Here is a 17,234-nt window from a genome sequence, read left to right as displayed (position 1 = left end):
GTACTAAGTCTCATTCATCCATCACTCCTGTGCTCAGCTCCTGGTCAAACAAAGTCTTGATTTTAAAATTCTTATCCATGTTTTCATATCCCTCCATGGCCACACCCCTCCCTATCTCTGAAATCTTCTCCATACCCACAACTCTCCACGATGCCTGTAATCATCTGGTCTCTTGAGCATCCCTGATTTTAATTGTTTCATGAATGCTGGTCAGGCCTTCAGTTGGCTAGGCCCTAAGCTCTGTAATTCCCTCTCTCAATGCTCTGTCTCTGTCTCTCTTTCCTCCTTTAAGACTCCCCATAAAACCTACCACTTTGACCAACCTTTTGGCCTTTTATCCCAATATTGCCTCATGTGGTTCAGTGTCAAATTTTGCTTTATAGCGCTCCTGCCTTGGGAGGTTTCATTGTATTAAAAGCACAATATAAATACAAGTTGTTGTTTAAAGTCCAGCAACATCTGTATTTCAATAACTTGCATTGATATAAAGCCTTTAACATAGCAAAATGTTCCTCTTGCTCCAATAGAGCGCCCGTACATAAACCTGACATATTGCTGTTTAACATTAATTAGGCCTGGAATGGAGATTGGGTGCTGGAAATGTCATTCCAGTGGAGCATATTTTTGATGTAATAAGGCAGAACATGCTGTAAATACTCAGCAGGTCAGGCAGCATCAGTGGAGAGGGCAACAGAGTTAATGTTTCAGGTGGTGGTCCTCTGTCAGAACTGGCAGTGCTTAGAGATTAAACAGTTTTTAAACAAGGCAGGGAAATGGGAGGGGAGGAAAGAACAAACGGGAATGTCTGTGATCAGGTGGAAGGCAGGAGAGATTACATGACAAAAAGGACGATAGCGCAAGGCAATAAGACATAGTAATGGGACAAGTAAGGAAAAATAAGATGTGTCTGGAGAAGACGTAACTGGGAAGGCAGAATCACCAAGACTGGACTTTAAACTTGGAGATTTTCTCTATGATGAAGAGTCCCTCCAACGTGGCAAAATTTCAGGCCAATGTGTGCACATTAGACCAGGTAAGGGCAAGTCTGAACATGGTGGATTCGTTTGGATAGCCAGGGTACCTCTTTGGTGGAGGTCATGTGCCCTTTGGGGTAAGTCAGGTGCCCTTTGGAAGTGTTAAAAGTGGGCATAAATGTGCATAAAAAGTGTGTAAACTGTCAAGTTCATTGGAACTGTCAACAGACTTGTCAAAATCAACTGTCAAAACTGTCAGAAGCACGTGTCAAAGGGAGCTGTCAAGTTGCCAAGGCATTTAAAACTCCAGCCCTCCAAATCTTGGGGAAAAAAACATCTGGACTGTTAGGAAAAATGATTACTTGCTGCTTCACTCTGTCTGTTGATATAAGCCTGAGGGCTTCCATTACTGGATTAGTGCTGCATCATTTATTTCACAACCATAGATTATCACAATATGGTGCCTGCCATTTCACAGTTTGACAGCTAGAAGTGGTTTAAGATTCTTGTGCGGGATTATGAATTCCAGTGGTTGTTGTTATAATGGAGTGTGCACTGGAATGAAATGTTTGGTGTCATAAGGCTTTATTTAGTTGAAGGAATGTAAATGGATTTTTATGAGTGAAATCTGCAATAGACACTTAGGATTTTATTTTATAGAACTTTATTTTATCTCATCTCTACGTGGGCCCTGAGGCCTGCCCATGGGGATACTAGGTGATTTGGCATGGTAGGTGTAAGGACAAACAGTTGTGGGTGGGGGACATGAGTTGGCACTAAGTTGGAATAGTCGGGCTATAAACGGCCATGGGGGTGAGTACAGGGCATGAGGGGATGCATGGGTTGGTATGGATGGGGCATGGGGAGTGTATGGGGGAGGGCAGTGAGGAGGTTTTATGTTTTAATCTTTATTTTTTATTTTTGGACACCGCGTTGGAGCCCCAAGGCAGGCCTTCCGCCTAGTATGCCTCCGCAACCAGCAGCCTCCTTGCTTCTTCCCAGGTTGCCTGCCCTGACTCCTAGCTTACCCCACCCCCCCACCCCCCGCCACTCCCCTCTTCCCCTTCGCCGGACTGAAAACCTGACATCCAGGCAGCCATTTTTCAAGGTCGAGTTCACGGCGCTGGGAATTCTGCTGTATCTACCCACTTGACCCTGGAGCGAATGCATGAGCCAGTGTTGAGTTTGGAAATCTGTGATGTGCTTAACTGAAGTATGAGGTGCTGTTCATCAAGCTTATCCTGAAAGCCATTGGGATAGTGTAGGAGAGTGAGGGCAGAAAGGTCAGGGTGGGAGCGTAAGGAGAGCTAAAATGACAGGTGGCTGGATATTCAGTGCCATGCTCACCGTGAAGTTCAACAAAGTGATCACTCAATGTGTGTTTGGTCCAAGATCAGCAGCAGTGATGAAGCGGGTGAATTAAAGGAAGGAGAATTTGCTGATTGAACAGGTGCTGCACGTGAATTGCTTTGGGCAGTGCCTGCCAAAAATCCACGAAATCCAAAATTCCTTAATGAAACCATCCTTTTATTATTACTTCCACTCACCTAATGCAATGATGTGTGCTCTTCCACTGAGATTCGATTGATATCAATTGATTTCTCGCTGGGTAAAGTCTTTCTCTCACTCGTCTTTGGATTGAACAACTCCTTATCTTTAAGCTCGCAGTTAAAGACCTCTCAAACAACAACATGCTTTTATTTAGAAACTTTAACATAGTAAAACATCCCAAAGTGCTTCAAAGGAATGTATTTAGGCAGCTTTCTATCTTCCAATTCTCTACACTCCTCTCCTCGTTCATCCTTTGCAGAGTTCTACCAGTTCACCACTGACAGCACCACATCTAATCACTTGCATGTTTCTCTCAACACTGCTATATTCCTGACTGTGTCCAAATCCTCCACAATCATCCCTCTGCTTGAGAAAATTACCCTAACACCTAGCTGTCTTTCCAGCACCTGTTCAATCACCCAATTTCCTTTCCTTTATTTATTCCCCCACCTCAACACTGCTGCTGATCTTTGCCTGCACAGTCATTCACTTGCCTCTGCCTTTGAAGACTTTGTCCTTTTGGGGAGGTGGTGGCGTGGTAGTATTGTCACTGGGCTGGTAAGAGATCTAGGGTAATGATCTGGGGACCTGGGTTCAAATCCCACCATGGCAGATGGTGGAATTTGAGTTCAATGAATATCTGGAATTATAAGTCTAATGATGGCCATTTTCGATTGTCACAAAAACCCATCTGGTTCACTAATATCCTTTAGGGAAAGAAATCTGCTGTTCTCACCTGGTCTGGCCTACATGTGACACCAGGCCCACAGCAATGTGGAACAAGGGCAATTAGGGATGGGCAATAAATGCTGGCCTAACCAACGACACCCACATCCCATGAATGAATAAAAAATATCCTTTGAAGTCCTTCATTATGGTCCATCTGCAGCATTCACCCTGTTATATTTTAGTTGACAATTTCACACCTTAAATCTAATTACTGTATTGCAAACTTTAGCAAATCTGGCCTGGTTATTTATTTCTAAATCTGACTGGAATAATATCACCCTTCCCTCTCCAGCTCTTAATCATTGTTGTCCTCCAAGTTTATCCTTAGGCAAAGGTAATCTTAGAAATCTTCTCTCATTGGAAAATTGGCCATTTTGACCGCTTCCTGTAACTCACCCAATCTCACATCCAAATTAAATGTTTGTGACTCATGGACCTTTTCATCTTTAAAATCAGTGCCATCTCCTCAGTCATCTCCTCCTCAGCCTCCCTCCCACCACTTGCCCTCAATCTTCTATACGCCTGCCCTGACCTCCTGTCTATGTTGTATATCATCTCTACCCCCACACATCGCATGCCCCACCAAGCTGATCTGCTCCATGACAGTCACCCATGTGACCTCGATCCCCCTCCCAACACAGTACACATCACATAATTTCAGAATTTCTGCCCAGGTATGGTAGCATAATGGTTATGTAACTGGACTACTCCAGAGGGCTTGATCAATAATCCAGAGAAGATCCTATAATGCAGTGCTTGGAACTACTTGCAGCACTCCAACCCTGGCCTGATAATGGGTCGGATTTTCCTCTGGGCTTGGGAAAACCTGACCTGCACACCTGCAAACTGCACACCTGACCCATGTTTGGCTTCATATGCTATTATTCTCTTTTCAAACTGGGATCAGGTTCGCAGTGCAATTTGAGAGCCACCCTGGAGTGCATGAGAGGTGTGGATGCGGAGGCAGGTCAGTTAGAAGGCTTGCCTTGGTTCTCCAACACCATATCCCAGCTCCCAACAGTGTCCAAAGGCCCCCTAAACCTCTCCACTCACCTCCCTTAACACCCCTACCCACACCCAATGCCAGCTCATGCCCCCTTAGATCATCCATGCCACTCCATGCAACTTCTGTGCCCTCCATCTATCCTCCATGGCTACTCACCCAGTACACACTATGTACAGTCCTCAGATTCCATGCAAAATCAATGGAAACTATTTTATATTCCTTGGGGAAAAAATAAATATCTCACCATCTAATAAAAGCCTACATATCGTTGACATTAAGAAAAAAATGCATTCTGTCATGTGTACAAAATCTTGTAATACTTGCAATCCTATTAGGATGTGTCAACAGCCAGAAATCACATCAAAGAGACAATCCATTATTACAACTTCTTGAAACTGTCAGTCATTCTCAGATGAATGGAACACCTACTGTTCTGAAACCCATTAGCACTTGAGACTCAATCAAGCATTGATAATGGCCACAGCTGTCCAAACAATAGACTCTGGGCAGGAAAGAACAGAAGGTGCTCATTTCAATTTTAAAGCAGGGTGCTGTCAATCAATTAAGGGAGCAGGTGATTAGATTTTTTAAAGTGTCAAAACCAGGTTTTTTTGCAGTAGAGAAGATGACAGCATATGGACTAATAGAATATTTTGTTACATTTTTCACTGCATTATGGTGCTTCCTCCATTGCATGTGAACAAATATACAAGGCTGGTAAACATAATAGTCAACTTATCTTTAAAGGACAGGTTCCTATGATAAATCACTGTATCAAAAACACATCTACATTACAATGCAGCACCTAATAGTGACATTTGAAAGTGTGAAGACACTTTACACTTACCTTTTATAATGTTCTTGACTCCTCAGCAGGTTTCATATTGTCTTCGCGAACTCTCAAACTTGGTGTGCTTTTAATGGGCTTCCAAAATCCCGCACCATCAGATGAAAATGGTGTGCAAGAGGAAATCTGACTTTCGTCCCCCATTTAAAATGGGGAACCCAACCTCAGTGGGGATGCGTGTGTGTTTTTTGCACACTAGATATTCCTGACCCGCAAAAGGACAAAAGAAAAATAGTGCATGTTTGGAATGTAGAAGAAAATCAGATTTCCCCCAAAGAAAACTAACTGTGCACTGAAACATGCCTCCGCACCCAGACAAAAATTTGGCCCAATATCTTGTATAAATTTGTCATCCTGGCTTCTGTGTGCAATGCCCTATATATGTCCCTACACAGACTCTATTTTTCCTCTTTAATGTCCTTTTCTAACTTTACTACCATATTTAAAGGCCTACATATCAGCACTCTTCGACCTCAGTTTTCCACTCAGTTAAAAATCTTGATGCTTGAGACATATTTTCTTTCATTTTCTTTCCCCATCAAAACACTTTTCTGTGCATCAAAGTGCTTCTGCCACATAATAGTTCACTTTTCCTATCTACATCATTCTACAATCTCTTGCATCCTTCGTCACAATGGTCCTGATTTGTGACATCAGCAAAGTTTAATATCATTCCTCTTGTGGCTGTGTCCAAATAATATACATAAATACAAACCACAAAGAGGTTCTAGTTTAGATTTCTGGGGGCATTATTAGCTGTCAAGCTGGAGAACGTCAATTTACCCTACTTGTGGCCTAGACACCGTCCACGCAGCTACATTTCCTTTGACACCATGTTAAGTTCTTCAGTCTTTGTAACAACCCTCTTACAAGGCAGTATATCAAATGATTGCTGAAAATCCATATGTGTAACATTCACCCTATTCCCTTTATAAATCATGTGATTGCATCAAACATTTTCTTAATACAAAGAGCTATTAAAAATCTCCAGTTAATAGCCATTTCTAGGAGTCTTTCTCCTTTAATAAAGGCAGCTTTTCTTCGACTGTGTCTTATTTTTGAAAAGTTTTTCCCCTGTTAGAATCTTGTCCCCCAACTAAGTACAAAGAATTGATGAATTAATTGAATCTTCAGTTTTTGGGACGTGCGGGTCTCAGTGAGCTCCTTGCCTGCAGTCTGAGTGTTTTCCTTTGAATACTTCCCCTTTTTAAAATTCGTTGAGGCATATCTTTCTTTATACACTATGCCACAAAATATTCCATGCAGAAATCATTAGAGATCTGATGAACTTTTGAGGGTTTCAAACACTATCTTATTGATCCTCTAATCATTGTTGCCCTATTATGGTATCGCAGTTGATTTTTGGAAGAGTATTAAACATTTTATACAAAGCAATGATACTGATTGCTCTGAGCAGTTCTTTTAATTTTATATTTACAAGGGAATTTCACCTTCATATATGTATATGTAAATATGTATATAAGTCACAATATGAGAAGTTTGTTAATGATTATTATCGTTGTCATCACCATCAGGTATACTGGAGTTCATTAGTGTAGCAGTGGGCCTGGTCAGCATTCGTGGTGTAGACAGTGGACTCTACCTCGGAATGAATGAGAAGGGGGAGCTGTATGGGTCGGTAAGTCCAAATTTGTGTTTTCGATGTTTTTAAATGCATTTCACTATGGCAAAAGGTTAGGGCTGCTTTGCATAAATAGCACTGAATTTATTTAATTGTATTTACTAATTTTGGTTAGTTGATTATTTTAAAGAAATTAATAAGTGTTTAATTACAAATAATTGACATGGGAACGCCAAGTGAACAAATGTTAAAGTTCTTTTTACCAAAACCTCATCATGCAATGCAAACAGTTTCAAGGCTACACTGTCACATTAACGACACTGTATCCTTTTTGTGAGCCTATCTAGGCTGTATTTCAAAATGATCCAGAGTGTAGTTTATAACTTATGCCAACCTTTGTGGCCCAACAAAAACTTTAGTGTCTCATCATGTTGACCTACGGACTGCGACTTTAAATCAAAACAACGTTACTTTCTCATTGCTGTTCTTTGCTTTCCTTTTTGTTGATGCACAATTATGCTACACTTACTTTTATTGTTACATTGTGATTTTACAGCTTCCAATAGCTCAGCATTTCTTACAATGTTGACAAACTTTCATTAAAGTGTGATTTGCTAGTATAGAATGCAATAAGAAAATGTCATTTAACCAGCTGAATCCACCCTTTCTCAGTGAATAATTTGACCTCTCATAGGATCTCCCTAATTTACATAATCTACAGATGGAGACACAAAAACAACTACAGGTGAAATTTTAAAGGTGATGAAAAAAATGATATTACTTTGTGACCTCAAAGGCAATCATGTATTATTCAGTCTTCACTGATTGCATACAAAATTCTAAATTCAACCTTATCAAGAAATCAGACATGAGTAAACAAACATGAGTTTGCCGCATTAAACAAGGTGCATCCCAGTACTTGATTAATACTTTTAGTGAATGGTCAATAATCAGATCTTTCTCTTTTTCCTCTTTTGTCAATGCAATATGTGTAATTGTCATGTTTCTAATTTCACTGTACATCTGTCCACACCAATTCTGCCATTCCTTAGCCTCATTAACCTATTTTGTCCAAGTCCCTTTTGAATCTTTTAAATTAATTCCTAACTCCAGTTGTCACTGGTTGCCAAATAGACTCTGGTCCATTTATCACTACCTTTTGCTTTCTATGCCAAGCTAATTTTCAATCCAGCTAACTAACTTTCCATTAATTCCATGCACCTTTTATCATCTTTACAAACCTAACAGACTAAGAGACAGAACTTTATCTTCTGAAAACCCAAGTAATTATGTCTTTTGGAATAGCCCTTGTCCACTAATTTAGTTACCTCCTCAAAGAATTCCAGTGGATTTGTGAGGCATGACATATTGCTTGTAAAACTACACTGGCTGCCCATTATGGCCCCTTTGTTTTTAGAACTTAATGATAACTGCACCATAATTACAAATCTTTCCTCTATGCACTTTTCTGTATGCCTCAGAAATCTGGACCATAGATAAAGATCTGTGGAAGAACATAGGGAATAGGAGAAGGAGTAGGCCATTGGCTCCTTGAGCTTGCTCCACCATTCAACTGGCTGATCTTTTACCGCACTAACCCCATATCCCTTGATATCTTTAATATGTAGAAATCTGTCGATCTCCATCTTGAATATACTCAATAAGCCTCCACAGCCCCTTGCAGTAGAGAATTCCAAAGATCCACCACCTACTGAATGAAGAGATTCCTTTTCATCTCAGCACTAAATGGCCTACCTCCTATTCTGAGACTGTGTCCCCTGGTTCTAGGACTACCTCCTCCCCCCACTGACCAGCCGGGGGAAACATGCTTCCTGCATCTACTCGATGGAACCCTGTAAGAATTTTGTATGCTTTAATGAGATCACATCTCATTCTTCTAAACTCTGGAGAATACAGGCCCAGTCTCCTCAATATCTCCTCATTGGACAATCCTGCCATCCCAGGGATCCGTCTTTTTATAAATTCTTTCTTTTGCGGGATGAGGGCATTGCTGACCAGGCCAGCATTTTTATTGCACATCCCTAATTGTCCTTGAGAAGGCGGTGGTGAGCTGCCATCTTGAACCATTGCAGTCCATGTAGGGTAGGTACACCCACAGTGCTGTTTGGGAGAGAGTTCCAGGATCTCCACCCAGCGACAGTGAAGCTGGCTCTAGTGAAGTTCTGGTGAACCTCCGTTGCACTCCCTCTATGACAAGTATATCCTGCCTTTGGTCAGAAGACCAAAATTGTACACAATAGTCTAGGTGCGGTCTCACCAAGGCGCTCTACAATTACAGGAAGATTCTTTACCCTTGTACTCAAATCCTCTTGCAATAAGGGCCAAAAGAAAGTTGAAGCATTTGAAATGTGGATGCTAAGACGAATGCTAAAAATTCTAATACGGAACATAGGATAAATGAAGAGATGCTTGAAATTGCAAGAACAACGAAAACTCCAAAAAGTAACTTCCAGAAAGGAAAATGTCATTATTTCAGCTATTTGATCAGACCTGAAAAGCTGCAGATATCTCTTCTAGAGAGCAAAGTGGAGGGCAGCGAAAGAGGGGTTGACCTAGGCATAGTAGGACGACGGACACCACAGAGTAGTTGCAGACAAGCTACAATGGATGTGTGAGGATGGCACAAGACAGCCGGGAGTGACATACCATGACTCCGCCTGATAGGTGCAGCTACAACCAGCAGCAATTGTGAAGTGCAAAAGAAAGGAGTATCATAGTGGGGATAATTTTCACTTTTGCCCCTGGGGCAGCAACCTGACACAATACATCACTCAGCAACTTTAGGAGGTGCCCAGTTTTCATCCCAGTAAAGATGAAAATTACTCAATTTCTCAAAATAATGTTATGGTCTTTAAAAATCTCACAATGGACAGCAACAAAACAAACCAACCAAATCCGTCAAAAAATAAATTCCAAACTTTCAGCCAGCTGCCATGACAGATTCCATTTGTTCATCCTCTCCTTCCTAATTAGTTCTGTCATGTTAAACTATAGTCTTTGATTTCATTTTTTCCTCCTCCTCTTCATTATCAGTTGGTAGCTGTTGGTTGTCTTCCTGTCATTATAGGCTGCCTTCTTTCCCAGGGATTGCAAAGTTGGATATCTCCTATTCTGGAGTTCAGATGCTTAACTTGAAATTCTAAGACATTCTTTGGGGAACTCAGAGGCTTGCAAACAACCTATTTCCCTGTTGTTCACAACTTCTGTGTCCTTCAGTGATGGCTTTTATGAGGCTTAGTCATGTGCAAGAAGCTGTGTTCCCCATCCTGGTTATTTTTTTGTAATACGTTCATTTGTAATCCAGGTTTTTTTTGCCTACTTCAGAATATTTTACAATTTTTCTTTGCTTCTTTGGGAATAAACTCTAAGGTGTTTTAGCAATCTTTGTTCTGTTTTGGGATCTTTAGCTTGGCAGATGATTTCAGGTCTGTATAACAAGCTTTTTCAGTATCCTGGATACATGCAATATTTGTGCCTCTAACCCAATTTAAATTTTTTCCCTTTGTACAGCCATCTCGCTTGCTAATGCTCTTCATTTACCTGTATATATGAAAGAGAGTGAAAGAGATGAATAGAGAGAGATTTTTATATATAGAGAGATTTTTGTCTAATATTTTTATTCCCATAAGAACAACTCAGACAAATCAAACCAGATCATATCTGTCCACACTTGCTGGCATGACAATACTATGTGACCTGGCATTCCCAAGTGTCCCTAGCCTCCTCCCACATTTCAATTCCTTTCCTGCCCACACATTCCACCCGAGTACAGTACTTCCCGGCTTCAGCCTCTTTCATGCCCTCTCAGCCCCCCAAATGCTTTCAGAACATCCTCACTATTTCAAGAAGCCAGGCTTTTGAGTTTTGAGTCTTGAGTCTTCCCAGACTCGCTGCCAAATGTCCACTGATCCCACATCCTAGTCTCCTCCTCCTCCTCTAACTGGTCTCAGCCCCATGTCTCTCTTCCCTCTGAAATGGTCTCGGGGTCTAGTTCTCAAAAATCCCAGTTCCATGTCTCCCAGACCAGATGAGTAGCCCCGGGGCTGAGTTAAACTGGTTCCATTCTAGGCACCGCCTACAAACTGTCTCCTGTTTTGCAACCTAAGGCTACAGGTCTTTTTTTTTCTAGCCCCAACACTTACTCTCTCTTAGCCTGAACCCTTACCCCAACTCAATATTTTCTCTCACCCAAATGTGCTGTAGTAGCTTCTAGACCTAGCCCTTCCCTGTGTGATCTGATTATCTACCTTAACTTGTTACATGGAACTTGCAAATTGTTGTGTACCCAGATATTTAAGAAAGGTAACAGATATAAATTGAGTTTAGAAGGGACCATACAGATATTGCATTCAGGGAGGAGTATGAAATATTAAATGAAATTACCGTAGTAAAGGAAGAGGTATTAAGCGGTTTGACATTTATGAAAATGGGTAAATATCATATGGGTAAGTATCTGCCGTTTTAGGTGGGCAGGCCAATTAAGGCCCGCCCAGCGTGACGCTTGCCCGGAAGTGCTGAGCGCTCGCTATACAGGCGGGAGGGGGGTTTCTCTGAGAGGTTCCCTGTGCTCTTTCGAGCTCAGAGATCTCCCCGAGGCACAGGGAGGTTTATTTCAGTGCTAAAGTTTTAAATAAAGGTTTTTAACACTTTTAAAACATGTCCCCTCATGTGACACCATCACATGAGCTGGGACATGTCAAAGAATAAATGTATAAATTTTTATTAGATTGTAAGGGGTATGATTAAAAAGTTTACAGATGATTCAAAATTTGGCCGTGTGGTTGATAATAAAGAAGAAAGCTGCAGACTGCAAGGAGGTATCAATGGACTGGTCAAGGAGGCAGATCAGTGGCAATAGAATTCAATCTGGAGAAGTATGAGGTAATGCATTTGGGAAAGGCTAACAATGCAAGGGAATACACAATATATGGTAGGGTACTGAGATGTATAGAGGGAACATAGGAACATATGACTTCGGAGCAGGAGTAGGCTATTCGATCTTTCGAGCCTGCTTCACCATTCAATAAGATCATGGCTGATCTGGTTGTGGTCTTAACTCCACTTTCCTGTTTGACCCCATAACCATTGACTCTCTTGTCTAGCAAAAATCTGTCTAACTCTGCCTTGAACAAATTCAGTGACCCAGCCTCCACTCACTGGGGAAGAGAATTCCACAGACTAATGACCCTTGGAGAGAAAAAATATTTCCTCATCCCCTTCTTAAAAGGGAGATCTCTTATTCGTATGCTGTGCCCCCTAGTTCCAGTATGCCCCACAAGTGGAAATATCCTCCTAGTATTGACCCTATCAAGTCCCCTCAGGACCTTATATGTTTCAATAAGATCACCTCTCATTCCTCTGAACTCCAGTGGATATAGCCCAACCTGTTTAATCATTCTTCATTAGAAAAACCCTTCATCCCAGGACCTTCTCTGAACTGCTTCTAAGGCAATTATTTCTTTTTTCAAATAAGGAGACCAAAACTGTACACGATATTCAAATGTGGTCTCACTAAGACTTTGTACAGCTACAATAAAACTTCCCTTCTTTTATGTTCCATTCCCCTTGCAATAAATGTCGAAGAGGGACCTTGGAGTGCATGTTCTTGAAGGTGGCTGGTCAGATAGATAATTTGATCAAAAAGGCATATAGGATACTTGCCTTTATTAGCTGAGGCACAGAATACAAGAGCTGGGAGGTTATGCTGGAATTGTATAATATACTAGTAAGGTCACAGCTGGAACACTGCGGACAGTTCTGGTCACCGCACTATGGGAAAGATGTGATTGAATTAGAGAGGATACAGAGGAGATTTATGAAAATGTTGGAAGAATTTTAGTTATGAGGAAAGATTGGATAGGCTAGGTTTTGTTTTCTTTGGAACAGAGGAGACTGAGGGGAGGCCTAATCGAAGCGTATAAAATTGAGTAGTCTACATAGAGAGGAAAGGAAGACCCAATGCCCTTTGGTTGAAGGGTCCATAACCAAGAGGCATAGATTTAGGGTAAGAGGTAGGAGGCTTATGGGGGATTCAAGTGGCAATTTTTCACCCAGGGGGCGGTGGGAATTTGGAACTCACTACATGAAAGGATGGCAGAGGCAGAAACCCATCTAACATTTTGAAAAGTACTTGGATATGCACTTGAAGTGTCATAACCTACAAGGCTAGGGGCCAAGAGCTAGAAAGCCAGATTAGACTGAACGGCTACTTGTTGGCTAGCGTGGACACAATGGGCCATACAGCCTCTTTTCATGCTGTAAATTCCTATGACTCAGTTATTCTAGATTGGTTGAAGAAAATGTGTGAGAACTGTGGAAAAAGAGGTCGGTAGTCATGCAGATGAGAGAGAGAGGAGATATTTTCAGAAGGAGTGAGAAAAGGTTATAGACACAAGTACAGAGATAGATATAATAATTTGATGGAAGTGAAGCTAAAGACAGAGAGAGGAACCCACAAATATTTATGAAGAATGAAAGAAATAGAGAGATAGTTACAGAAAGAGACTTAATTCTTTTTGTGCGTAATCAACATTATGGAGACCATTTGTTTAGTTAAAGTGGATGATCAGGAGTATGAAATAATATTTGCGTCTTGGTTCAAACATGGACAAAAGAGCTGAACTCCCGAGGTGAGGTGAGAGTGACTGCCCTTGACATCAAGGCAGCATTTGACAGAGCATGGCATCAAGGAGCCCTAGCAAAACTGGAGTCAATGGGAAGCAGGGGGAAAACTCTCCACTGGTTAGAGTCAATACATAGCACAAAGGAAGATGGTTGTGGTTGTTGGAGATCAATCATCTCAGCTCCAGGATATCACTGCAGGAGTTCCTCAGGGTAGTGTCCTAGGCCCAACCATCTTCAACTGCTTCATCAATGTCCTTCCTTCCATCATAAGGTCAGAACTGGGAATGTTTGCTGATGATTGCACAATATTCAGCACCATTCATGACTCCTCAGATACTGCAGCAGTCCATGTCCAAAGTTAGCAAGACCTGGACAATATCCAGGCTTGGGTTGACAAGTGGAAAGTAACATTTGCACCACACAAGTGCCAGACATTGACCATCTCCAACAAGAGAGAACCTAATCATCGCCCCTTGATGTTCAATGGCATTACCATCACTGAATTCCCCCACTATCAACATCCTGGGGGCTACCATTGACCAAAATCTGAACTGGACTAGCCATATAAATACCATGGCTACAAGAGCAGGTCAGAGACTAGGAATCCTGTGGCGAGTAATTCATCAGCTGACTCACCAAAGCCTGTCCACCATCTACAAGGCACAAGTCAGGAGTGTGATGGAATACTCCCCACTTGCCTGGATGAGTGCAGCTCCCGCAACACTCAAGAAACTTGACACCATCCAGGACAAGGCTGCTCACTTGATTGGTACCCCTTCCACAAACATTCACTCTGTCCACCACCAACGAACAGTGGCAGTATTTACCATCTACAAGATGCACTTCAGGAACTCACCCAGCCTCCTACACAGCACCTTCCAAACCCACGACCACTACCATCTAGAAGGACAAAGGCAGCAGATACATGAAACACCACCACCTGAAAGTTCCCCTCCAAGCCACTCACCACTCTGACTTGGAAATATACCGCCTTTCCTTCACTGTCGCTGGGTCAAAATCCTGGAACTCCCTCCCTAACAGCACTGTGGGTGTACCTACACCAGATGGACTGCAGCGGTTCAAGAAGGCAGCTCACCACCACCTTCTCAAGGGCAATTAGGGATGGGCAATAAATGCTGGCCTAGCCAGTGATGCCCGCATTCCATAAATGAATAAAAAAAACATTGAATTATTTTACTTTAAGCCTTGATTTCCCAATTCCTGACAGAAAATTTAATTGCTTCCTGATGAGGTACAAATGCTTTCAATTTTAACTTGGATGTTCTAATTGAACAGAGTGCTAATAACTACAGGGAAGGTGTAAGAAAAGTGCATTCAGCTCTTGCAATTGAGAGAGGTCTTAGATCATGTGCTTGCAATATCTGTGGATGTAGATAGGTGCCAGACTGTTGAATATATGTCGCATTGCAATAGTTCTTCATTTGTATCATGTATTTGCCTGTGGAAATTGGAATTACACAATTGTTTCACTCAGAACATTCTCTTTCAACTAGTTTATAACTAGTTATAGGAAGCTAGTTTATATTTTTATTTGCAGTGACTCTGAGTATTACAAGATAATAAATAGTGTTAAATCCCAGCAGCAGCTTTGAATATGTGGGAGCATTTGAAAGGGAGGAATACAGGAGGTACAAAATGGTGAGTAGGATGATGAATGGTGGCAGACATATGGAATAACAGATTGAGAAGAAATGTCAATTATATCTATTGAGTGGGTAATCTTTTTAATACCTGTAGACATTCCATGACTGATAAGGGCATCTGCTAATGTTCAGTCTTTTGATTTAGAAGCATAAGTCTGCTTTTATTTTTATTCAGCTACGGAAGCTTTCTTTATAATGAATATTTATTATACTTTTCATTAGCAGATAAAATGCAATCAATTTCACCCCAAATATTTTCTTGTTGCCACAGTTATCCCAATGATTGAGGGAACCTGGGAAAGCACAGTGGATCTATGTATTAGCATATCATTCTCTAAAATAATGTCTGTTGTTGGAACTGGGTTAATGGCTTTTGTTCATGTGCACTTCCAAGACATGGGTTATTTTCTCTCTGGATCAGTACACATGCTTTTAAATGGAGTTTATTTTATGGGAATTATTGGTTGAAGACAGTGGTTTGGTTGCCTCAGGGGCATTGCTATTTAGAGCCTTCTGCTGTGTAATACTGCATCTAATCTGTGTGCATTACTGTAATGCATGATTCAATCAAGCAGATCACATCTTGAAACCTCACTAAATAAATGCCACCTTCTGGATTCTTAAACACATTACATCAAAAGCATGGATTACAAATGAGATAAAACCGGTTCCTGCTGTTGTTTGCTATCTAGGATTTTTCATAACAGAACAACAACATTAATAACAATAGAAAGCCAAATAGATTTCCCATATAGCTGGCGCTATTAGTGCAGAGTGACACCAATTGTGACATTTTACTGATTGAATGCACATCAGTACCTTTTATGGCAATACATTCGCAGTAGCACATTAATAAACAGAAGTAATTTACCTTCTTAAATGTTTCTTTTTAATACAATGACATTCAAAATGTAACCTTGCCATGAAATGCATTTTGGAAATAACACACATCACTACACATAACACATATAAAATCATAAGCACACAAATAACTTGACAACAATGGCATTTTAAAACACTAGACTATTTTGAAACAAAGAAAACGTTTAAAATGAGAAATAAATAAATTCTGTAAAAGTGTTTCTTCATGATGACCAATATTGTAGTGTATAGTTTGAACCATTTAGACTAGGATGGACCCAAATTTGGACCCCAATTCCTGTTACCTGATCGCAGCTGTAATTGCATTTTGACGCTCAAATTACGGTTGGAATAGGAAATAAAATCAGCTAGAGTTGATTGTCGTTCAGTCAGCTCCCAATAGAATGTATGTGTGAGTGAATATTCAGAGAGAACTACATTCATGCTTGACTGTGATACTTTGAGTTGAAAAACCCAGTAAGATACACTTTTGAGTCTGAGGTCACACATGAAGAATAGCTATTTGGGCCAATGCACAATGGCCAGCAACCTTAAAGTGTCACAAAATAGACAGAACCTGCCAATGTCTTAAAACAAAGAATATTGTGAACCTATTGACATAATTGGCAGTTATGGGGTGTTAAAATGTTAAAATCAATCTTGCTATTTCATCCAGGTATCAGGTTGTGAATTAACTTCTCTGCAGGAAAGCACCACAGAAACTAATTAGGTGACCTTTTACTATCTGATATCCTGTAGTTTCTCACTTTAGTGATGGTTTTTCAGATATAATAAGGCAATTAAATCATGCATTTCTTGTTACCATTTTCATTTTTTTGTGTTTTGTTTTCACAAATAAGCATCCAAGTATATGTTACAAGAATAAAATATTTCATGTTTACTCAAAACGTTTTCTTCCAATACAGGAATCCAGCAGATTGTGTTTCCATAAAAACTGAGATGTATTTCCAGTGAGAATTTCTTCCATGCCACTTGTCATGTGATTCTGTTCCCTGCAGAGAGTACAAAAACTTGATTTAAATTAGTCTCATGTTTCCTGTAGAGCTACAAGCAAGCACACAGCACTTGACCTCTGTTTTACAATTGAAGTAAAAAAAATCAGTTAATCAGGACCAATCCTCTCTAGGGATATGCTGAGATAGCAAAGAATGAATGAATAAATTGAGCAAAAGCTACACATTTTATAACCTGACTGAGCTAACTTGATTTTTCTCTTCTGTTAAGAAAAAGCAGGTTACAGTTTGAGCAGTGATTTGGCTTAATATACATTTGGAGTAATGTACTACAGTGCTATACAGAAGCATTTCACATGCCATTTTTGACATGCCTTGATAAGATATATGCATACTTAGGC

At 40.7% G+C, this 17,234-nt stretch overlaps 1 protein-coding gene across 3 annotated transcripts in view; it reads left to right on the top strand.

Annotated features, from left to right (window-relative positions):
- Positions 1 to 17,234, top strand: part of LOC144682765 (fibroblast growth factor 9) — a 111,960-nt gene that overhangs the window by 77,508 nt on the left and 17,218 nt on the right. For all 3 annotated transcript variants that reach the window (XM_078545437.1, XM_078545438.1, XM_078545439.1), the window contains one exon: positions 6,643 to 6,746. In XM_078545437.1, coding sequence (XP_078401563.1) covers positions 6,643 to 6,746 — 104 coding nt within the window. The remainder of the gene's footprint in view (positions 1 to 6,642; positions 6,747 to 17,234) is intronic.

Source organism: Cetorhinus maximus, chromosome 7 (assembly GCF_964194155.1).
Source record: "Cetorhinus maximus chromosome 7, sCetMax3.hap1.1, whole genome shotgun sequence".
In the NCBI taxonomy this organism is placed as follows: Eukaryota; Metazoa; Chordata; class Chondrichthyes; order Lamniformes; family Cetorhinidae; genus Cetorhinus; species Cetorhinus maximus.
The sequence above is the reverse complement of the archived record's forward strand: the minus strand, read 5'-3'. Positions and strand labels throughout refer to the sequence as shown.